This window comes from Lepus europaeus, chromosome X (assembly GCF_033115175.1).
Source record: "Lepus europaeus isolate LE1 chromosome X, mLepTim1.pri, whole genome shotgun sequence".
NCBI classification, from domain to species: domain Eukaryota; kingdom Metazoa; phylum Chordata; class Mammalia; order Lagomorpha; family Leporidae; genus Lepus; species Lepus europaeus.
In genome coordinates, this window is record NC_084850.1 from 4,625,215 (window position 1) to 4,645,245 (window position 20,031).

The window sequence follows — 20,031 nt, forward strand, 5'->3', positions numbered from 1 at the left end:
ATCAGTGTCTGCCCCTCTGTATTCATTGGTGGGATGAAAGAAGGCTGCCAGCCACAAGATTCTGCTATTCGGAGCCTCCGTGCACTAAACCCCAGGGCACAGTTAATCTTCCCAATCAACCAGCCAACAGCCTAAGTGGGAACGCTCCCTACCACGCACTCATGGCTGAAACCCTGGGCAGGTACTCAGTCTGTCTCTCGGACTCCCGATACCTACCTGCTGTGCCATCCCCTGGCCTGTGCCGCCAGCCTGTTGGGAAAGTCAGCACGGCAAGGCTCTAACCACCCATGGAAGTCTGGGCCCCCCTCACGCCAGCAGGCCGCTGAGGCCCGCCTTTGACCTGACGTGCTGTTCCTCTTTCCAGGTGCTGGGATCTGCAAGTCAGCACGGGAGTCACCGCAAGGCAGCGTGCACCAGTCCAAATGGTCCTCTGGAGACTAGGGTTTTTCCATCCTTGGGCCCATCCCTGAGCCCCATGCCACCTGCCGCTGTGCCCACCACGTCCCACCCTGGCCTCAGCCTGCCCCGGCCGGTGGGACTCCCTTCCTGCCACCCCTGAACTAGTGCTCCGGGTGCACAGCTGATCCTCACATGCATTTGTGTTTACGTGGACTCCCCAGACAGGAATCCCCTTCCAAGTCACCATGATTCAGACGGAACTGGGAGGGGATGGCATGGCCTTGCCAGGGGTCTCCAGGTAGTTGTCAGGTGATAATCACTGCCTTCTAAGTATGGCAGAAATCACTGTGATTTTGACTAATTGTTCTGATGACCCCACCGTCTTCTATCTTACATTTCATTAAACCTGTCCCCCTAACTGGGCGAGAATGTGATTTTACTATCTGAGGTGGATCCAGAGAAGCAGAGCGGGGCTGTTGTGCGAGCCATCCTCAGAGCTACGAGCTCCAGCCACGGAGTCCCCAGACAGGATTGTTGAGGGGAAGCACATTATGGGGCCCAGTGGTTATTAGCACATGCCCCAAATCATGAGATGTCCTCAGACAAAATTAGCATTTCCAAGAAGCCGTCTTCCTACCTGGCTCTTGCCATCACTGCCCCATGGCAGTGACCCCCTGACAAGTGTACTAAGGCCCTTCCTGGGCTAGCGTTGTATCCCCAGTCTCCTCTTGTCCTGCCCCCGTGTGGGGGCTGGCCATCGAGAACACAGGATCTGCTGAACAAAGAGATCATATCGAGGATGCAGTGTCGATACCGTATGCAAAGCCAGGGGGAATGCACAAGACAGCACTGGGGGCAAGGCCATCCACCCTGAAGGTCAGTCCAAAGGGCACTGCAGACCGTGATACCCAGGTGCAAGCAGGGAGAGCCCGAGTGCCCCATGGCCATGTGCTGCGGCCTGGTGGCTCCACTGTTTGCCTGGCAGGCAGCCTGAGCAGTGGGGCTGGCCTGCAGGAGACCAAAGCTGTCACTCAGACAGCTTTGAGAGGAGGGCTGAGACAGAGTCTGGATGGGGGTGCAGGGCCCTTCCCTAGACTTTAGTGTACCTTCCAGGAGTCTAACTGGCAACCTGTGTGTCCATGGGGAAGCTACTCCATCCTCTCTCTGTCTCTCCTGAATGCAAGAGTCCTCCTGAGGACCTGGTCTCCATTGCAGGGGAGGGGGTGACCACATGCGGCTGGAGAGAGGCTGAGGGGACAACATGTGGAGTGAGTCTCTCCCTGGCTTCCTTACAATCCTCATGCATGCCGCATGAGGCATGGGACATTCGGTAACCACGGGTGACAGCAGCTCCTCCCTTGTTCATGGGGACCACAGCCTACTGCATGAAAGTGCGCGACCCAAATGAAGAGGCAAAGTGGAAGTGTGTTGTTTTGTTACTCTGTCTTTGTCTTTTGTTGCTCTGTGTCTGAGATATATCTTACCAGGATATTTTAGTGTTTCTGAGCCTGTTATACCTCTTGAGATCCACATGCACCTTGATGGGTGCAGGATATCTATTCCCCTGAAAGCCTGTTCACCTTGAGTGTCCTTTTATACCTTAAGACTCTGCAGTCCTGGAATAACTGGTTCTAGTCCCTGCAGGGTTCACTTTCAGGCCTCTGCACCGGGAGCAGGAGCAGGATTCTGGGCTGTGGGAGTCGGCCCTGGGGAAAACTTCCAAAACACATGTGCCTGCAGAGAGGATGAAGGAAAGGCTGTGTCCCTCCCCCAGAGCTGTCTTCCCCTCCATGGTGCCCAGGGCCTAACCACCAGTCCCTTTGTGCAGCATTTGGGCATTCAGGGACCCATGACTGGCTAGATTCCCAGCCCCTATCCTTTCTGCCTACTTGGCTGGCCTAGAGAATAGCGGGAAACTCAGGGCAGCCGTGGGGCCTGTATTCAGGGGGCCTTGTGGGGGGGGGGTAAGTGTCCTCCGGGCTATTGCTGGGTCCAACAACTGTGTCGTGCCCAGTTCAGGCCTGATACCAGATTCCTTCTGGAACCTCAGCATCGTCATATTAGGCTGAGAACTGGCCACCCACACAGCAGTTCAGACCAGGGCGGCTACACTAGGGGAGGGGCTCGTGAAACAGGCCTTTAGGAGGAGCAGCTGAGAGAGCTCAGTGGCATTGGCTTGGGGGTACAGGACAAGGATGGCCTCCCACTGTCAGTCTGGGTCCTTCCTCCCGTGGCTCTGTCCTGATACTCTGCAGTCTGAATGCTTCCCTTTATCATGCTCTCTGTTATCCAGCACAATGCCAATGATCCCCTTCCACATGAGGCTGAGGTCAATTCACGACATGTGAGTCTGTTAGCTGACACGTGACCTTCTTTTTTTTTTCTTTTTGACAGGCAGAGTGGATAGTGAGAGAGAGAGACAGAGAGAAAGGTCTTCCTTTTTGCCGTTGGTTCGCCCTCCAATGGCTGCTGCGGCCAGCGCATCGCGCTGATCCGAAGCCAGGAGCCAGGTGCTTCTCCTGGTCTCCCATGCAGGTGCAGGGCCCAATCACTTGGGCCATCCTCCACTGCCTTCCCGGGCCATAGCAGAGAGCTGGCCTGGAAGAGGGGCAACCGGGATAGAATCCGGCGCCCTAACTGGGACTAGAACCTGGTGTGCCGGCGCTGCAAGGCGGAGGATTAGCCTGTTGAGCCACGGCTCCGGCCGACGTGACCTTCTTTGTCTGAGCACCTGTATCCGTGTCATCAGTCACTCTGAAATCCAGTACTTTGCTGGAGGGTGGTTAAGAGGGTGGTTAAGAGAGGAAGATGTTGGATGGTGGTTCATTGCTTTCGTCTTCAAATTCAAGACAGCATGTCCAACACAGTACTACCTTTCACTTCCCAAGTGTTTCTCCCACTTCTTCATTTTTTTTTATTGGACAGGTAGAGTTATAGACAGTGAGAAAGAGACAGAGGGAAAGGTCTTCCTTCTGTTGGTTCACTCCCCTAGTGGCTGCGCTGATCCGAAGCCAGGAGCCAGGTATACTTCCTCCCGGGCTCCCATGCGGGTGCAGGGCCCAAGCACTTGGGCCATCCTCCACTGCCCTCCCGGGCCACAGCAGAGACCTGCACTGGAGGAGGAGCAACCGGGTCTAGCTCCCGGCGTCCCAACCGGGACTAGAACCCGGGGTGCCGGTGCCGCAGGCGGAGGATTAGCCAAGTGAGCCATGGCGCCAGCCTGCATTTCTCCCACTTCTTAGGAACTGAGCTTCGATCAGAAACCTGCCCCTCTGTGAGACTGCTGAGAGATGTCAGGTAGAGACAGCCTCAGGAACCCATGCAGCTATCGATGTATTCAGTTCCCAGCTTGGAATAAGAAACTCTTCCACGTGCTGTGGAAGATATCTCAGTAGTTTCAGTCACCTTCTCTCTACCTTCAGGGCTGTAACCCAAAGGACATTTGATTATGAGACAAATCGAAGTTGACTCACTGCCCATTGGGAAAACAAAGAGCCTGCTGGTAATTCCCAGGGAGAAACGACATGGTGTCCAAAATCACAGCCCAGAGCAAATTATCTAAGGACAGAGCTGGGTATATCGGGGAGGGCCAAGGGTGAACTTTGGCGGAACCAGGGGACCTCTGCAGGGAGCAGCAATGCTACGTGTCACACGGAGGGCAGGTGATTCTGTGTAGAGTCCACAATCCCTGGGCAGCAGTGAAGGGCAGGGCAGCAGGCTAGGTTACACTGAAGGACCCCAAGTTTGGGAATCCAATGCGCTCGGGTGGTCGCCCAAAGACCCAAACTCCAGATCGGTAGATGCAAAAGCAAGAGGATTCTTATTAGACGTTTGCGCAAACGGGCTCCCTGTCACTTGAGGCAAAGAGAAGCCCCGAGCCGAGCCGCAGTTACAAGCAACTTTTAAAGGCAAAAACCACAAGATTAACATATTTCGCGGGCTTCGGCTTGACCGGCTAGTTTAAAGGTTGCCATGAGTACTCATTGGGTCCTTTAGATGGGGAGAGGTTGCCCAGGGCGGGAGTTACAATTAGTTTCTTTTCTGGGGGAAACCGAAACATTCAGAGAACAGAAACTCTAGGGAACTCGAAACTTAGAGTGTGTTAGCTAATCTTGGGGGAAGGGGCATCTGGCACTTGTTCCCACGCACGGGCTTTTCAAACCCCAGTTTCTAAAATGTTACAAGATTTATCCTTAGGCATTAGCAAGCAAAGCTAATGTGTACAGAAGCAAAAGATCTGCAGTTAGCTCTTAGCCACACTTGTCACAAAGCACACCAAACACCGGAGTAAGGGTCCCTCGGGTTTTTCACCACGGTTGGATGCAGGCACTTGGGGGAACGACAGGGAATGGACACAAGCGTACCAGCAAGAGCTGAGGCTGCACTCTAACACCCTCACTTGGGCAGAGCTAGCTCTCAAGGATCCAACCATGGGCAATGGCCAAGAGGTGCAGACTCAGCTGCATTTGTTTAACCAGGTTTCAGTACATGGACAGGCTTCAGCAACCTTGTTTCTGTTTGCAGAGAGGCTGTGTAGTGCTTAGCAGAGAAAGAATTGGAGTCAGAAGGACGGCCCCAGGCCCGGTGCAGGGTGAAGCATGGAGGCCCCGGCCGGGTGCAGGGTGAAGCATGGAGGCCCCGTGGAGGCCCCAGATGAATGCAGACCCTGTTACTCCAGCCCTGCCACCAGATCCTGGGGAACTCCTAACTCTTGGGTTCCTCATGTGTGTGGCCTGTCTGATCTGTCCTGGAACAGGGCACTGTACCGAAAGCACCGGGGAAGTTTCTGACGCGTGGTGTCACTTTCATAGCGGGGAGCTGGCTGTTTTTGTAACAGCACTGGACCCTCCCAGACCTTGTCGCTCTGACACACCATTGCTGCTGTATGTTCTCTGGAATGTGCCACAGATCGTGCAACATAGCAGGACATGGAATAACTAGCCAAACAAGGGCCTTCATGCACTAAATTGGGTCTACACTTCAGCACAGAAGACACCCAACAACATCTGGCAGAGGAGCTGGGTGGAGCTCAGAGTCGCCAAAATTGCGGCCAGGAACCAGCTGATTGCCTACCTCCAAGCTGAGTTCGCATCCAAAGAACTATTTTCATTCATTTTGTAGTCATCCAGAAACTCTAGCCCTTGCTTAAACTTGGTCCAATTTCTCTCTCTCTCTCTCTCTCTCTCTCTCTCTCTCTCTCTCTCTCTCTCCCTCTGTGTGTGTTTGTGTATGTGTCTCTCTCTCTCTCACACACACACACACACAAACACCACTAAACCCATGTATACACACACGGACCCATATACACACACACATATTGAGTAGACACACAATTGTTACAATTTTTTGCTGTGACCTGCCCAGCCAGCAGTGGAGTAGCAGTCAGGGCTTTCAGGCCTCAGTTTCAGGGAGAGTCACCCTCTGCCTCGCAGAGCCTTGCACTTGAGGGGCATCAATCACCTGTTTCTTGCTCTATGCTCACCCTCACTGGCACAAGAGCCCAGGACACATCCCAGAGCTACCCCAGGTAGCAGATGTCTTTCTGCCTTACCTCACACCCAGAAGGGCCTGAACAGAGTAACTTTCAATGTCAGGATGCTCTCTGAGCACGAAGACCCACGCCCTGAGGATCTGGTCCCTGACCCAGCTTCAACACATGGAACTGCTACAATAGGAAATGCAGATTCCTTAAGGCCTCAGTTCAGGGCAGTTACTCTCCTCTGCCCTCCACCGGGGCCCCAGCTGCTCAGCCATCTTTCCCTGGTTCTGTGGGTCTCAGAGGACATCTCTCCATCTTCCTCCTATGATGGCTGCTGCTGGACTCTACCCTTCTCTGCTAGGGTGTGTGTGGCCTCTCCCTGCATCTCCACTCCCACCACAGGGCCTTCCACAGAGCGGAAGCACAGTGGATGTGGAAAGGATACATGAGCCAGTGAGCACAGGAACTTGTTTATTAACACTTAGTAGCTTTCAATTTCCCTATCAGCCTAGCAAATCCAGCTGTGCGTGTACATGCAAAATAACTTTACAGGATTGCCATCATGGGGTAAAGGATGAATGGATGAGTTCTCCTTGCTTGTCTCTGGCCATCTCATCCATTTTGCTGCTAAATTCTTTCCCTTTCCAAAGAAATATCTGTTCCACTGCTATGATATCTTGAACCAGAACAAAGAGAGGTGCATTTTTCAATTTCATGAGCAAATAGCAAAACTCTTATGCCAAAATTCTACGTTCAGCAATAAGTGTGTAATGATGGAGCAGAACCTACACTGATACAGAATCTAAAGACATCTGCTTAATAGGAAAACCATTTTAAATACCATAACGGGCGAAAAAACAAAAAGAGTACTTTCTAGATAACTTGCACTGAAGTGGAACACAAAACCTCGAGACCCATGACTGTAAAAGGCACGCTGGCCTCCACTAGTCAGAACTCTCACTGCTGCATTCCAGGTACGAATAACGAATAGGCCACCTTTCACAGGGGAGAGAAGCTACCCACCCAAACCCTGGCTCAACCCTGCCACCCTCACTCCCACTGGCACCACCTGCATCTGCTGCTGGCATACCCCCTTCCTCATCTCTCACGGCCTTTCCTTTCACTGAGGGGTGGAATCTGGGATCATTCCTACTGCACTTGGCTAAATACTGCAGGACTCTCATCGTGCTGGTTTCAGCGTGGGCCCTTGGACCCCAGAGAAACTCATAGTGAGCATTGCTGCTCTTGGATGCCTGCCGGTACTCCAGGTAGCCTGCCTGCACCCAGTCTTTGGTGACGAGCTTCCTGGGCTCCCCGTAGATGCAATGATCCACCCCAATGAACAGCCCCATTACACTCAGAGCTTCCCAGATCTGCCCCTCATGGACACGCCCACCGCCGATGAACACGATACCCAGGATGGCTATCAAGAGCCCAGTCTTGGGTATGCTCTGATCATCCCCCAGCACATCATGGCAAGTGAGGCCCAGTGCAGGGACAAGCACATACAAATGGCCAGTGGGGTCTGCCTGCTTCATCTCAATGCCAAAGATCAGATGGATGCACTCAAAGGCTTTGCAGAAGATCCCAGGGAAGTAGTCTTCATACTTCTCGGTGACACAACTCAGCATCCCTTCCACGGTGATCGGCTCCCTCCTGAGATACTTGAGGAGCAGCAGCCTCACCAGCTCAGCCATCTTCTCGGCCAGTGCACCTCGGAGCTTAGACTCTGTATCTGCCAGGCACTGCCAGGTGCTCCGGCCCTCTTCTTCCTGCCAGGTGGAGCTCTCATCAGATTGGCTGTATGCAGAAGATGATTTGGCAGTGCTGGAGGAGGCTCCATGAGGGTTCTCAGGAGGACTAGGGACCCCAGCTGCAGGCTCCTCCTTGTGGGTACCCTGAATTAGAGCAGAGGGGGAGCAGCCGGCAGTAGTGGCCTCCTCTTCTCCGTACGCGGGCAGATGAGCATGCTCTCCTTGGGCCTGAAGGCCTCCCTCAAACTTGCAGAGGCGATGTTTCCGACCATGAGGCATCATAGCTTTCCCGGGGGCAGCTGGCACGAGGGCCGGCAGCGGCTGTGATGGGGACCCACAGTCCTGGGGGAGAGACAGAGGGTGTGAGTGAGTGCAACTGAGAATCTCAGCGGTGGAAGCTGTGACAAAGGCCCACGTACGAGGTATCTCTCAGAGTGGTGAATGCAGGCCTCACGGGGCTCCTTTCCTGCTGGTGGGGCTGTCGTCGTTGAAGTGGAAGGAAGGACTGAGAGACACGGTTAGCCTGGGTGCAACCAGCTGGCCAGTAGTGTGCAAGGCTTCAGGGTTGAAGTAGAGTAGGTAGGGCCATGAGCCGTGGGTTCCTCACTCCTGTGAGAAGCAGGAGAGGGGGGCCCTAAATTCTGTTTTGGTAACTGCACCTAACCCTGATTCTCCGCATAGTATGTTCTGTGACCTGAGAGCACTGCCTAAGGACAAGCGGTTCACCTGGTGCTTCCCGCAGCTTCTGTTTGAAGAACTCAGGCTTCAGACTGCAAGCATTACTCCAGGCCCTCGACCTCACTGGAGAATGGACCAGAATCACTGAGGTTCCCGCTTTGCTCGTGTAGATGGTCCCCTCTACACCCACTCATAATTCTCACTTTGTTGGGGAAGGATCTGGAAGCCTCCAACGGCCTACAAGTACGTCTGAGAGCTAGAGTATGACTCCCACAGAGGGAACAAAAAGCAGCTAAGGTCCCACATCTGGCCACGTCTCACCTGGGGTGACAGGCAGAGGGGACCTATTTCAGTGGGTTGGGTGATCCTGGGGTGAGCAGCTGGCTCAGTCCCACTACAATGATTGGCAGGACCTTGGAACCTCCCCCTCCTGACCTGAGTCCCAGCAGTTCTCACCAACAAGTCCTTGAGTTTGCTGAGACCAATGATTCCCAAATAGGACAGGGCACTTTAGCCTGAGAGACCTGTTGTAGGCATGTGGGTTGGATGCAGGCATTGGTCTCCTCTGTTTAGAGGTGGGGGCTCCCCTTTTCACCCATACCTTATCTGTCTACATTCCTGCCTGAGCCTGCCCTTCCTCACCCCTGGCCCACTGAGATCAGCTGATATCAACCATTAGATGAAGACTTCATGTCCCTGACCAATGCCCACCTGCTTGCCCCTGCTGTAAGTGAACATGCCAAGTAAGGCCCTCCTAACCTGCTCCCTTCACCGAAGAGAGCAGCGACGTCCAGTCCCCATGGGGCCCTTCATTCTGAGCTGGTCGTACCCTCAGTTCCTATGAATGGGCTATACCGTGGGTCAGGTTTGGGGGCCTCTCCCTCCGCTCACACAGTGCAGTTCCCTCTGCTGACAGAGTCCAAGAACTGCACCTGTACCACGTGGCAAAACGAGAGGCTCCCACATCCATCCGCCTACCCTGCCCTGAGGATTCCAATCTCTGGCAGTTCTCTACTTTGGGGGTTTGGGTTACTTTCACGCCTTCTTCCTCACTAACATCCCTTACTGCGTGACCTGCTGGATCCTGGACTCCTCCCTCTGCTCCCTGTCTGTGGCTCCCTCCCCTGACTTGATGTCTCCCTCAACCTAATCACAGCTCTGTGACACCTGGACAGGAAGGGGGAGGTGCAGAACATCTGATGGTCACACTGCTGAGGTGCCCCCAGGGCCCGAGCATGAGTGAGAGTTCCATTTGTCCTCTGTTGTATAAATTACCCCAGATCCTCCTCCTGTTTCCTACCTGGAATCCTTGCAGAGCATCTCCCACTCCCCCCAGTTCTCCTGCCCCCATGATGAGCCATTGCACTTCCCTCACAATTCCCTGAAGGGTTTCAAGGGCAACCTCACAGTCACAGCAGAGGCTGGGTTGGCTGTTTTCTGCCCTGGTTTCCTGGGTCTCTCGGTCCTCATCCTGACTCTGTGGACGACCTGAATCTCACCCCGTGACCACCGGAGGCTGTGCTGCTGTGCTGCTTCTTCTCGGCCCCTAAGTGAACCTCAGCAGGGGATGTGGAAGTCGGGTACACTGGAATCCAGTCTCCATGCCCGGGCTCTGCCTGGGCTTTCAGAAGGGGCCAGGCTTGGGCCCTCTGCCCTGGAGGCCTTGGTCCCCGTCCTCCTGCCTAGGTCCTTCCTCGACTTCAGCCAGGACCTGGGCCCTCCTTCTGCTCACTTGAGGCCCTGCCTCTCTGCTTCTGACAGGCCCCAAAGCTCTCTGAGGTCCAGAGGCAGAAGACGGGAAACACGTCTCCGATCGCCCTGCACGGGGCCTTACAGGCTGATGGCAGGTGCAGGCTTCCATGGGGGTTCTCTCGCCCCTCCTCCACCCCTGATCTGGAGTCTAAGCCCCTTCCCTCTTCTCTCTCTCCTTCCCTGGGTGCCGCCGGGCCTGGGCACACGTCCCCTCACTCCAAGTCCCCTCACTCCAAGCCCCTCCCCCTCTCAGACCGCCATGGCCGAGTTCAGACGACTGCGCCTGGTCACCATGTGCAAGGCTTTCCAAGTTTGATCACAAGGGCAGGGATGGACACAGTGGGTCCCCGCAGGCTTCCCACAACGTCCTCACCTCGGTAACCAGGCAGAGTCTGTCGCCCGGACCTCGGCCGAGCTGTCTTCCCCGTCAAAGCGAGGCTCTGACTGCCAGGGTCCCCGGATGTGGAACGGGCGAGCCGCGTTCAACTCAACACTTGAGCCCCGGGTGGGAGCGGGGTCGACGGCAGGGGCAGAGCAGGACACGCCGGGGCCCTCTGTCTGGTGCAGGGCCTTCCCGGGTGGCCCTCTCAGTGTCTCACCTTGACTAGGAACACAGTTTCTTCTCTTCCTCTCTGCGGACGGGAGCGTGTGTCTCAGACGCGCCCCTGCCACCACAGAACCGGAAGTCCCGGTAGGGCACTTCCGGCTACTGTGCTCGGGGCCTCCCGGGGCTGAACACAGAGGCGGGATGGAGTTCTCTGGGGGTCACTCTGTCCTCCCTGAGATCCTCCCCTGGTAGCCTGGCACAGCCTGGGCCCCCATCCCCTGGAGACTTCCGTCCGCTCCCCCACTGCCCAAGTCCCACCGTCCTCGAACAGTGGTTGGGAGAGGGAGAGAAGATGCTGACAGCTGTGCTAAGGCACCCCTGGGCTGACAGCAAGGGCGCGGCAGGATTTTGTGCTACCCATCCATCCTTCCACAGGGTCCTCCCCTTCGTCACTGCCAGAGCCAGGACACCGGACCTCTGCCGACCTGTATCTGCTCCCCTCAGACCAAGGCGCCACTCCCAGGGTCCCCTGACCTGTTCCTGGGGGGCTTGGAGTGAGTGGTGAAGCTCCCAGTGCTGCCTGTGCTCTCCCAGGGCTGAGAGCAGAAGCTGGGCTCAATCTCCTGGGGTATCGTCTGTTGTTCTGGGGTTGGGGGTCCCCTCGGTCTTCGTCCTCGAGGGCCCACGTCTTGCACCTGCCACCTTAACTACATGGCCCAGCCGCGATGTCTCCCCTCCTTCTCACCTCTGGGCAGCTCTCTGGGAGCACTGTGTGTAGAGAATGGCTATCATCCCGAGCAGCTCTCTGGCTGAGGCACTGCAGCACCCATGAGCACAGTGCACTGCGAGGGGGAGAAGGGCCTCTCTCATGGGGTCCCTTCAGCAACCAGGCATGGGCTTTGGAAACCTCACCTTCTGAAAGAGTTCTTTTATGCTGAATAGGATGAACTACAGCAGCAGATTGGGGTGTGTGTTGCTGTTTTGGTTCTATCTGTCTTTTCATAGGGCAGTGCAGGGGTTTTCACATTTTACTGCTTATGCATAGTAAGAGATATATTTCACATCTCATCCAACTGTATGTCTAGATTAGATAGACAACAGTTGTGATCTGGATTATACTTATGTTTTTATATATACAGAAATTCATCTTTGTACACATACAGGTATACATGATACACACATGTTTTATATATGCATGCAATTATATTTTTTCATGCATATATAGATTGTGTATACTGGTAGACTCCCATCAGCATCCCCTATTTTGTCATTGGCTATCCGTTATGAGAAAACCCAATTTCCCTTTCATCATGTGTTTTGCAAGATGAGAGCCATTGTTCCCTCTCTGGTTTTGGTCATGAGGGTTTGGACATTCTAGCCTGGGCTACCTGCTATCTCATGCAAGCAGGCAGGCTCTGTTTGATCTAGCTGTTTCTAATCTGGTATTTGTAAGCAAGTAAAACAAGCAATTTTCATTTAAAGATGTAGCACAAGCAGTTTTAGTTCTTTTCAGGTTTTTTTTTTTTCCTGAGGTTTTCTTTCTGTCTTCTCTGCACCCTAGTTACGTCCTGCCTCATTATGAAATGGAAATGCCCTTTAAATATTGCTTTGCTAGATGAGTTTAATTAGAATTCACCAGGAATTTCTTCTGCATGATTTCCTGTACCTCTGGTACGACCAATTTTTTTTTTCTATGCCCTCTTGTGGGTAGGGAATTATGACTGGAAGATTTTCCTAAGGTTAAATGGTGCTTTTCATTTCTTGAATGCAATCCACTTGTCCTTCCAATTCACTGCTATGCTGACTACACCATTGGTTCATTTTGGAATTTGCTGCTGCAGTGGTGAACTTGGGATCTAGTCATATGGTCACAGGTGTTGAGAAGATGAAGGCAGTCGGGCTCCCTCGCTGTCATTTGCTAAGCCCAGAAGCTGTAACAGTTCTGCAAGCCAGCCAGTCAAGAAGCTGACACACTTTTGCTATGATACTGCTTTTTGTAAGGATACATAAGATCCTGTGGCAAAGTGGAGCACAGACCTTCTGGGCGTTCTTCTTTGGTGCTGCAACAATAACTGAAGACTATGTGGGAGTCCTCACCTGCCGCCAAGAAAATAAAGAGGTGTGAATTTTCCACACAGGCTCTTCAGTTTTCCTCCACCTTTCTGAATCTGGATCTCATCGTCCTGGAGCTGAGGTCCTGCATTACATATGAGGTAGCTGGCAGGATCTATCTCAGGCCAGTATGGGGCCTTCTGCCGAACTGGAGGGTGGGATGCCGGGCTGGCCAGGCATGAGTAGGTGGTGCTTGCTGGCTACAGCTTTGTCTGTCTGAAACACTTCCTCCAGGAGGGGCTGAAGTGCGTGGCTCGTGCGCTAGTGCAGAGATTGCCTTGTATGTGTGCAGAGAGACACCAGAGAAGAAAGACGGCCGGGCAGCAACAGGAGCAAAAGCACTGGCGTTTCTAACTGCTTCGCAGACAGAGCCCGATCCTAGGTCACAGGTGGATGCTCAAGAATGGCACCTTCATCATGCCCAAGGGAAGGAAAGAGAGAATCGGAAGGCACGGGAAGACAGGGTTTGTGTTATGGAACCCGGGGTCACCACCCTTCAGCTACCCGACACAAGTGAAACAAATGGTACCTGTAGTGCTCGATTCCTTCAGTGGAAAGCAAGATGCTGAGCCTGCAGTTCTATTCAAAGCCCTTCCAGTAGTCGCTCAAAATAGAAAGACTCAGCAAGAGAGCGTTCCTCAGGGGCAACCATGGGCATCACTCCCCGTCCCCACCCCCCCCGCCCCATCCCATGGAGGTAGATCATTCAGTGTTCTACCTGTATACTCAGGCAGGACTAGCAGCTTTAGGGTCTCAATTTAGGCAGAAAACTTGGGAATCTGCTGCAGCTTGGCTGCTCTGCTTATGGGATGAAGGGTGGATGGGACTTGCCCTTGGGACTGGAAATGGGAAAACTGGCATCCCTGACTGTGCACTGTGCTCTATAGTAGAGGCCTTGCACCCTTCTTCCACAAGGCTATCTACATATCATGGTTTGGTAGTGGCATACCCGTGAGTGCATATGTTCCATTATGTAGATGATGTGATGTCAACTGTGACTATCTAGCAGATTTGGAAGCAGCTATACCCATTGTACTGAGCCATTAAAGGCATGAAAGGTCATTGGCTGGGCAGTTAATGAGTCCAAAATGCAGGGACCAGGATTCTCTGTAGGAGTTGTCTGGTAGGGTAGGAGAAAGTTCATTTCTCAGGCTGTTAGAGTCAAACTTCAGTCCTTTTCCACCCCAATGACCATCAAGCAGTTGAAGGACTTTGTATAATTGCTGGGATACAGCAGCGAGTATTTATGCTTCTTCTGGCACACATTCTGAGGTACTTACACTGCTTGAAAAAAAGGCATGGGGCAGGTATGGGGAGAGCAGAAGGCAAGTATGCTTCACAGGAGCCAAGCACAATGTACAGAACCTATAGACCTCCAGTGTGTTTTATCCGATCTCCCACCCCCAGCCCCCACCTTGTGAGCTTGACGTACATGCCACTGCAGAAGGGTTTGGTTGGGTCCTTTGGCGGTTTTGGATACAACCCCAAAAGCAAAATCTATACAAGCAAATCCAGTAAGTTGGATTTTACAAAAAAACATTTCTCAGTGCTTGCATTCGGGTGCAGTAGGTTAAGCCACTGCTTTGTGACATGGCATCCCATCAGAGTCCTGGTTTGAGTCCTGGCTACTCTGATTCCAAACCAGAAAGGCAGCAGACAGTGGCCCAAATAATCTGGACCTTGCCAGCCACGTTGGGACCCAGATAGAGTTCCTGGCTCCTCATTCATCTTGGCATAGTCCTGACCAGTGCAGCCATTTGGCAAAGGAACCAGAGGATGGAAAATATTCTCTCTCTCTCTCTCTCTCTCTCTCCTGTTTATTGTAGGAGTTTGTAAAGGATTGATGACAATTCTTTCATAAACATTTGGTGTATTTCAATAGTGAAGCCATTTGGACTTGAAAGTTTATTTTGGGGGGACAATTTAATCTGCAAGTTCAGTTTCATTAATGGTGGTAGGGTGATCTGGATGACGTATTTCTTCTGGTCTGAGCCTCAGTAGTTAATGTATTTCAGGGACTGATCCATTTTATGTAAGTACTTCGAATTTATTGAACACAGCAGACATGGAGAGGGAGGTGATGGGCAAAGAACCACAAGCCCCCAGCATCACAATGGAGAGGAAGAGGAAGGCTGCCTCAACCCAGGTACAGGTGCAAAAGGAAGATGAAACGCCCCCCTTATGCTCTGCCTCTTCTTCTCCTCGACTTTCTACAAAGACTCTTGCTTGGCCCTCACCTGACACAAACCTCCACTCATCCCAAACCTTTTCAGCGAAGTCCCTGCTCCCACCTCCCTCCATTCCCTATTTCATCAAATAAAGGCCATTCTGTGATCTGTCTGCTGTCCTTCCAGAACCCTAAGAGACACAAGAAGTTAGATGGACCCCTGCAAGGAAGTTTGAGTAAAACAGCCCCTCCAAAAATCACCACCTCTTCCATGCAGTGGAAGAATGGGAGAGGGACAATGCCATTGGGTCCTTATCACTGACAGAATGAGAAATCCATAAAAGTGAGCCAGACCTGAGAAATTGTAGGGACCAATACAGATAGATCCTGCCTACTCCTTAGCCACCTCCCCTGCTTACAACAACTTACGAAACTCTAGTACAACAACAGTCAGGAAATTGACATTGGTACAGTCAGAAGACAGAACGGTTCCACCAGCACAAAGGTTCCTCATATTGTCCTGTTATAGGTATAGCCCATTTACTCTCACACCCACCTCCTCTTCAAACCAAAGCAATCTCTGATCTGGTTTACATTTGTATATTTGCTAAAAAATAAAGCTCTATACAGGGCTGGCGCTGTGGTGTGGCAGGTAAAGCTGTTGCCTGCATTGCTGACACCCCACATGGATGCCAGTTCGAGTCCCAGCTGCTCCACTTCCGATCCAGCTCTCTGCTTTGGATGGGAAATCAGGAGAAGATGTCTCAAGTCCTTGGGCCCCTGCACTCGCCTGGGAGACCCCGGAAGAAACTCCTGGCTCCTGGGTTTGGATCAGCGCAGCTCCAGCCTTTGTGGCCAACTGGGGAGTGAACTAGCAGAAGATTCTCTCTCTCTCTCTCTCTAGCTCTCCTTCCCTCTGTGTGTAACTCTGCCTTTCAAATAAATAAATAAATCTTTAAAAAATATAGCTGTAAGAACACTTGTGTACAGGATTCTTTGTGAGTACGAATTGCCTATTCTCTAGGATCAATGCTCTGGAGTGTGATTGCTGGGTTGTATGGCAGTTACAGGTATAGATTCTTAAGTTAATCGAGTTTACTACAAGAACATATCAGATGGAACAGAAATTGAGTAGCATATACAGAGTCTCCAAGTACTGAGTCTCTCTCCTGCAAAAACTCCCCATACTGTTAACATCTTGCATTATTGTGCTACACTTGTTGCACTGAATGAGCCGATAACAATACTGATCCATTGTTTTTAACTGAAACCCACACTTTACATTAAGAATCCACCCCCTCTTTGGTCTTGCGTGGTTCTATAGGTTTTATCACATGCATAATATTATGTATTCTCCAGTACATTATCACACGGCATGTTTTCCCTGCTCTTCATGTTTTCCCTGTGCTTCCCTCACCCATCCCTTCCTTGCCGTCCTCACAACTCTGGCAGCCACAGATCCTTTTACTGTCTCAACAGTTTTGAGATTTCAGGGTGTCTTCTAGTTGGAACCACACAGGTTGTAGCCCTTGCAACCCCTGGCTATATCTGGCCTGATATGGGCCCCTCCTCTGCCTTTTGTTTCTTGTCCGGGAGGGAACCTCTAGCTCTGAGACATTGTCTCAGGACATCCGAGGGATGTGGGCTCTGTCAGAAGAAACTGAGGATTGTAAGTGAGCACAGAGAGGAGCGTCCACACCAATGCAGCCGAAGCAAGATAGATTCTGGCTCACTCTCCAGTAAGATTCAGGGGCCTCGGGTGGTGCTTGCAATGTGAAGCCTCAGGCTCTCCTCAGTTCCTCTCACAGAAGCTCCAGAAACCGGTGGTGAACAGCTTGTCCTTGTGCTCTCAGGTCACAGAACACACAAGGCTCAGGCAGTGCCAAGAATCAAGGTAAGGTGCAGCACCCGAAAGTGGACACGGGAACATACCCACCCCGGAGAGGGAGGGCCCCCATGGCTCTGGGCCCTAACAACCCAGCTGTCATCCCTGAAGACTTTCACACTGCTGGCAGGCTGGCTGCACCCTGGAAAGATGTGTCTCACTGTTCCTCCTTTCACCTCTCAGGGGACAGTCCCACCAGCATGACCAGAGCCCCGTGAGGTGCTTTTTCGCCACCCTGGGAGAAGGCTGGTCAGTGAACTTCTGGCACAGCCCCCAAGGGTGCAATTCTCAGCTGCAATCACTCACACCCCCCTCTCTCCCCCAGGCCTGTGGGTCCCCATCACCCAGATGCTGCCCTTCTTCATGCCAGCTGCCCACAGGAAAGCCATGATGTCCCATGCTCAGAAGAGCCCACTCTCCAAGCTTGAGGGAGGCCTTCAGGCCAGAGAAGCTGCTCGGTTGCCCAAGGATGGGGAAGGGGAGGTCACTGCTGCCGGCCCCTCCTCCTCCTCTCCTCTGAGACCGGGTACCCATAGGAGGAACCAGTGTCTGGGGTACTGAGTCCACCGCAGGGTTCTCAGAGAGGCTCCTCAGCAATTGTAACTTCATCCTTTCCATGCAGCTGATCCGACTGCTGCTCCAGCAACCAGAAAGAAGAGGGCCCAAGCACTTGGCAGGCCTTGGCAAGTACAGAGTCCTTGCTACAATGTGCACTGGATGTGAAGATGGCTGACGTGGAGCAACTCTGCTCCTCATTATTGCAGGAAGGGGCCAGTCACCGTGGAAGAAATGCTGAACCACGTCACCATGTGCATTGGGTGTGAAGACGGCTGACTTGGTGCAACTCTGCGCCTCATTATTACATGAAGAAGCCGGTCAGCGTGGAAGAAATGCTGGACCACGTTACCAAAAATTATGAAGCCTATTTCCCTGGGATCTTCTGCAAAGATTTTGAGTGCATCCATCTCGTCTTTGGCATTGAGATAAACCAGCTGACCCCACTGGCCATTTTTTGTGTTCATGTCCCTGCATTGGGTCTCACCTGCCATGATCAGCTGGCTGATGAACTGACCCTGCTCAAAACCTGTCTCCTCATAGTCATTCTAGGCACAGTGTTGAGACAAGGCAAGTACATCCCAGAGGAGGAGGCGTAGGAACACTGAGTGCAGTGGAGTTGTGTGCTTGGAGGCAGCACTTTATCCATGGGGAGCCCAAGAAACTCATCACCAAAGATTGGGTGCAGGCAAACAAGGTACCTGGAATACCGGCAGGTGGCCCACACTGATCCTGCTCCGTTTGAGTTTCTGTGGGGTCCAAGGGCCCACGCTGAAACCAGTGAGATAAGAGTCCAGCAGTATTTGGCCAAATTCAGCAGCACTGGTCCCAGATTCCACCCATCAGTGAATACAAAGGCTGGGAGAGTTGAGGAAGAGAGCATCCAAGAAGCGAATGCAGCGAGGCCACTGGCAGCAGGGCTGGCAGGGTTGAGCCAGGGCCAGGGCCAGGACCAGTAGCTTCAGCTGACCCCTGTGGAGGCAGACCTGTTCTTTACTCTGTCCTGGAGGAGAGCATTGAGAATTCAGAGGAGGGGAGGGCCAGAGTGGATTTGTGGGAACACTGAGTATCACGGTTTTGTTCTCCATTTCTGTGCCAGTTACTGCAAAAGTACTCACTTTTCTCCTCTTGTGATGTTAAAGGTGTTTTTTTCCCCTACTCAGAAGAGTTTTAAATAGCCTCTGCATCAGTGTCGACTCAGGTCTATAGTCACTCACTTATTGCTGAACATGGAGTTCAGGAATGAAAGTTTTGCCAGGGTCTGTTACAAAGGGTGCTTACATACATTGTAAGTGTTTCACTCCTGGTGCCCAGGATGGCCAAATACGTGAGGCAACTGATGCTCCCTGGACAAAGGAAACCATACAGCACTAGCAAGATGTCACTCCTGTCTAACACCTTGGATGACAAAAGAGGTCCTCACTGACTGAGAGGGCCCAGGAAACTTTCCAGCCCATTTCAGATGATCTACAACCATCACTCCAGGGGAGCCTTGGGTCACACTAGTAGATGCAGGTAGTGCAATTGAGTTTCTGTAGACACTAAAGCCACCTACTCTGGCCTCACCAATGCTTTCAAACCCCTCTCCAACCACAACCTCATAGTCTTGGGGTTGAAAGTGAGCCGAGCGCAGGACAATTTACCTTCCCCCTGGCCTGCAAATCTGAGTCTCACCGTGAAACACACTCATTTCTCTATCTTCCTGAATGTCCTACTGAACTTCTGGGCACAATCCTATGGAGCAAATTCAGAGCCACTATCTCCATGGAAGGGGACTAGGTCCAGAACATACGTTAGTAAGCTACCCATCAGTCAATGCTTCTCCGTGCCTAGAGCCCAGCGCCTGCCAACGTTCCCCTGATTATATTAGAAGTCAAGTAGACTCATCTCTATGAGACTTTTCCATGCCAAGTCTATCCCAAAGCCGTACACTCTGTTGACTCAACTTGGTCAGTTATAGACCTGATACTCTGGTGCCCTGCATTTAAAGGAAGTATTTTTCATTCTTTTTGTTAATTTCCTTGCACCTATAGCTCTAATGTCTCTTTGCCTCTGCCCTTGAACGGAAAAATCAAGGTGCTCGGAAAGTCACACAATACACAAGCCTGGGCTCCCTTAGGGCTCCAGAGATAGCCCTCACATATTTGGAAATGCCTGAGCAAGAGAGGTGAGAGAACTTTCAGAGAAAATGTACCCACTTACAATATGTAGATGATCTGTTGCATGTCAACTCCTCTTGAAAGATTCCAGCTACAATACTATCAGGATTTACAATTCTCAGCTAGTACAACACCCTAGTCATTAAAGAGAAGGACCGAGGCAGCTATTGGCCTACTTGTGCCTCCAACTGAGTTCATAATAGGGCTAGTGGCCCCTTGGAGGATACCAAACTACCAAAAAGTGATCATCTGAAATTGAACCAAGTCTTTACATATTCTACCAACAGGTAATGGTCAAACCCTGAACACCTTGGAAGTATGGCTCAACTCCACGGCCACTGTACTTTTTTTAGACAGTTGCCTTGACCTAGCAGAATTTCTTGCTGAAGAGGGATGGGTCTGCGCAGTTACTGACATCTCTTGTTCTACCTGAGTGCATACTCTAGGAAGCTGAGAGGAATATCAAGAAAATTTTTCAATAGGCAAGATGGCTTTCTGATTTTGGACAACCAATGACGTGGGCCACCCTACCTGGAAAACTGCT

The 20,031-nt window shown here is 52.1% G+C and overlaps 1 protein-coding gene across 1 annotated transcript; it reads right to left on the reverse strand.

Moving 5' to 3' along the window:
* Window positions 1-4,354: 4,354 nt before the first annotated feature.
* Window positions 4,355-13,752, reverse strand: LOC133753697 (melanoma-associated antigen 8-like). Its single transcript, XM_062184385.1, has 6 exons — window positions 13,749-13,752; window positions 12,647-12,706; window positions 10,436-10,793; window positions 9,718-9,856; window positions 6,969-7,974; window positions 4,355-4,440 (listed from the first exon to the last, which is right to left on the reverse strand). The coding sequence occupies exons 1-6, from the start codon at window positions 13,750-13,752 to the stop codon at window positions 4,355-4,357; spliced, it is 1,653 nt and encodes a 550-aa protein (XP_062040369.1).
* Window positions 13,753-20,031: the final 6,279 nt, after the last annotated feature.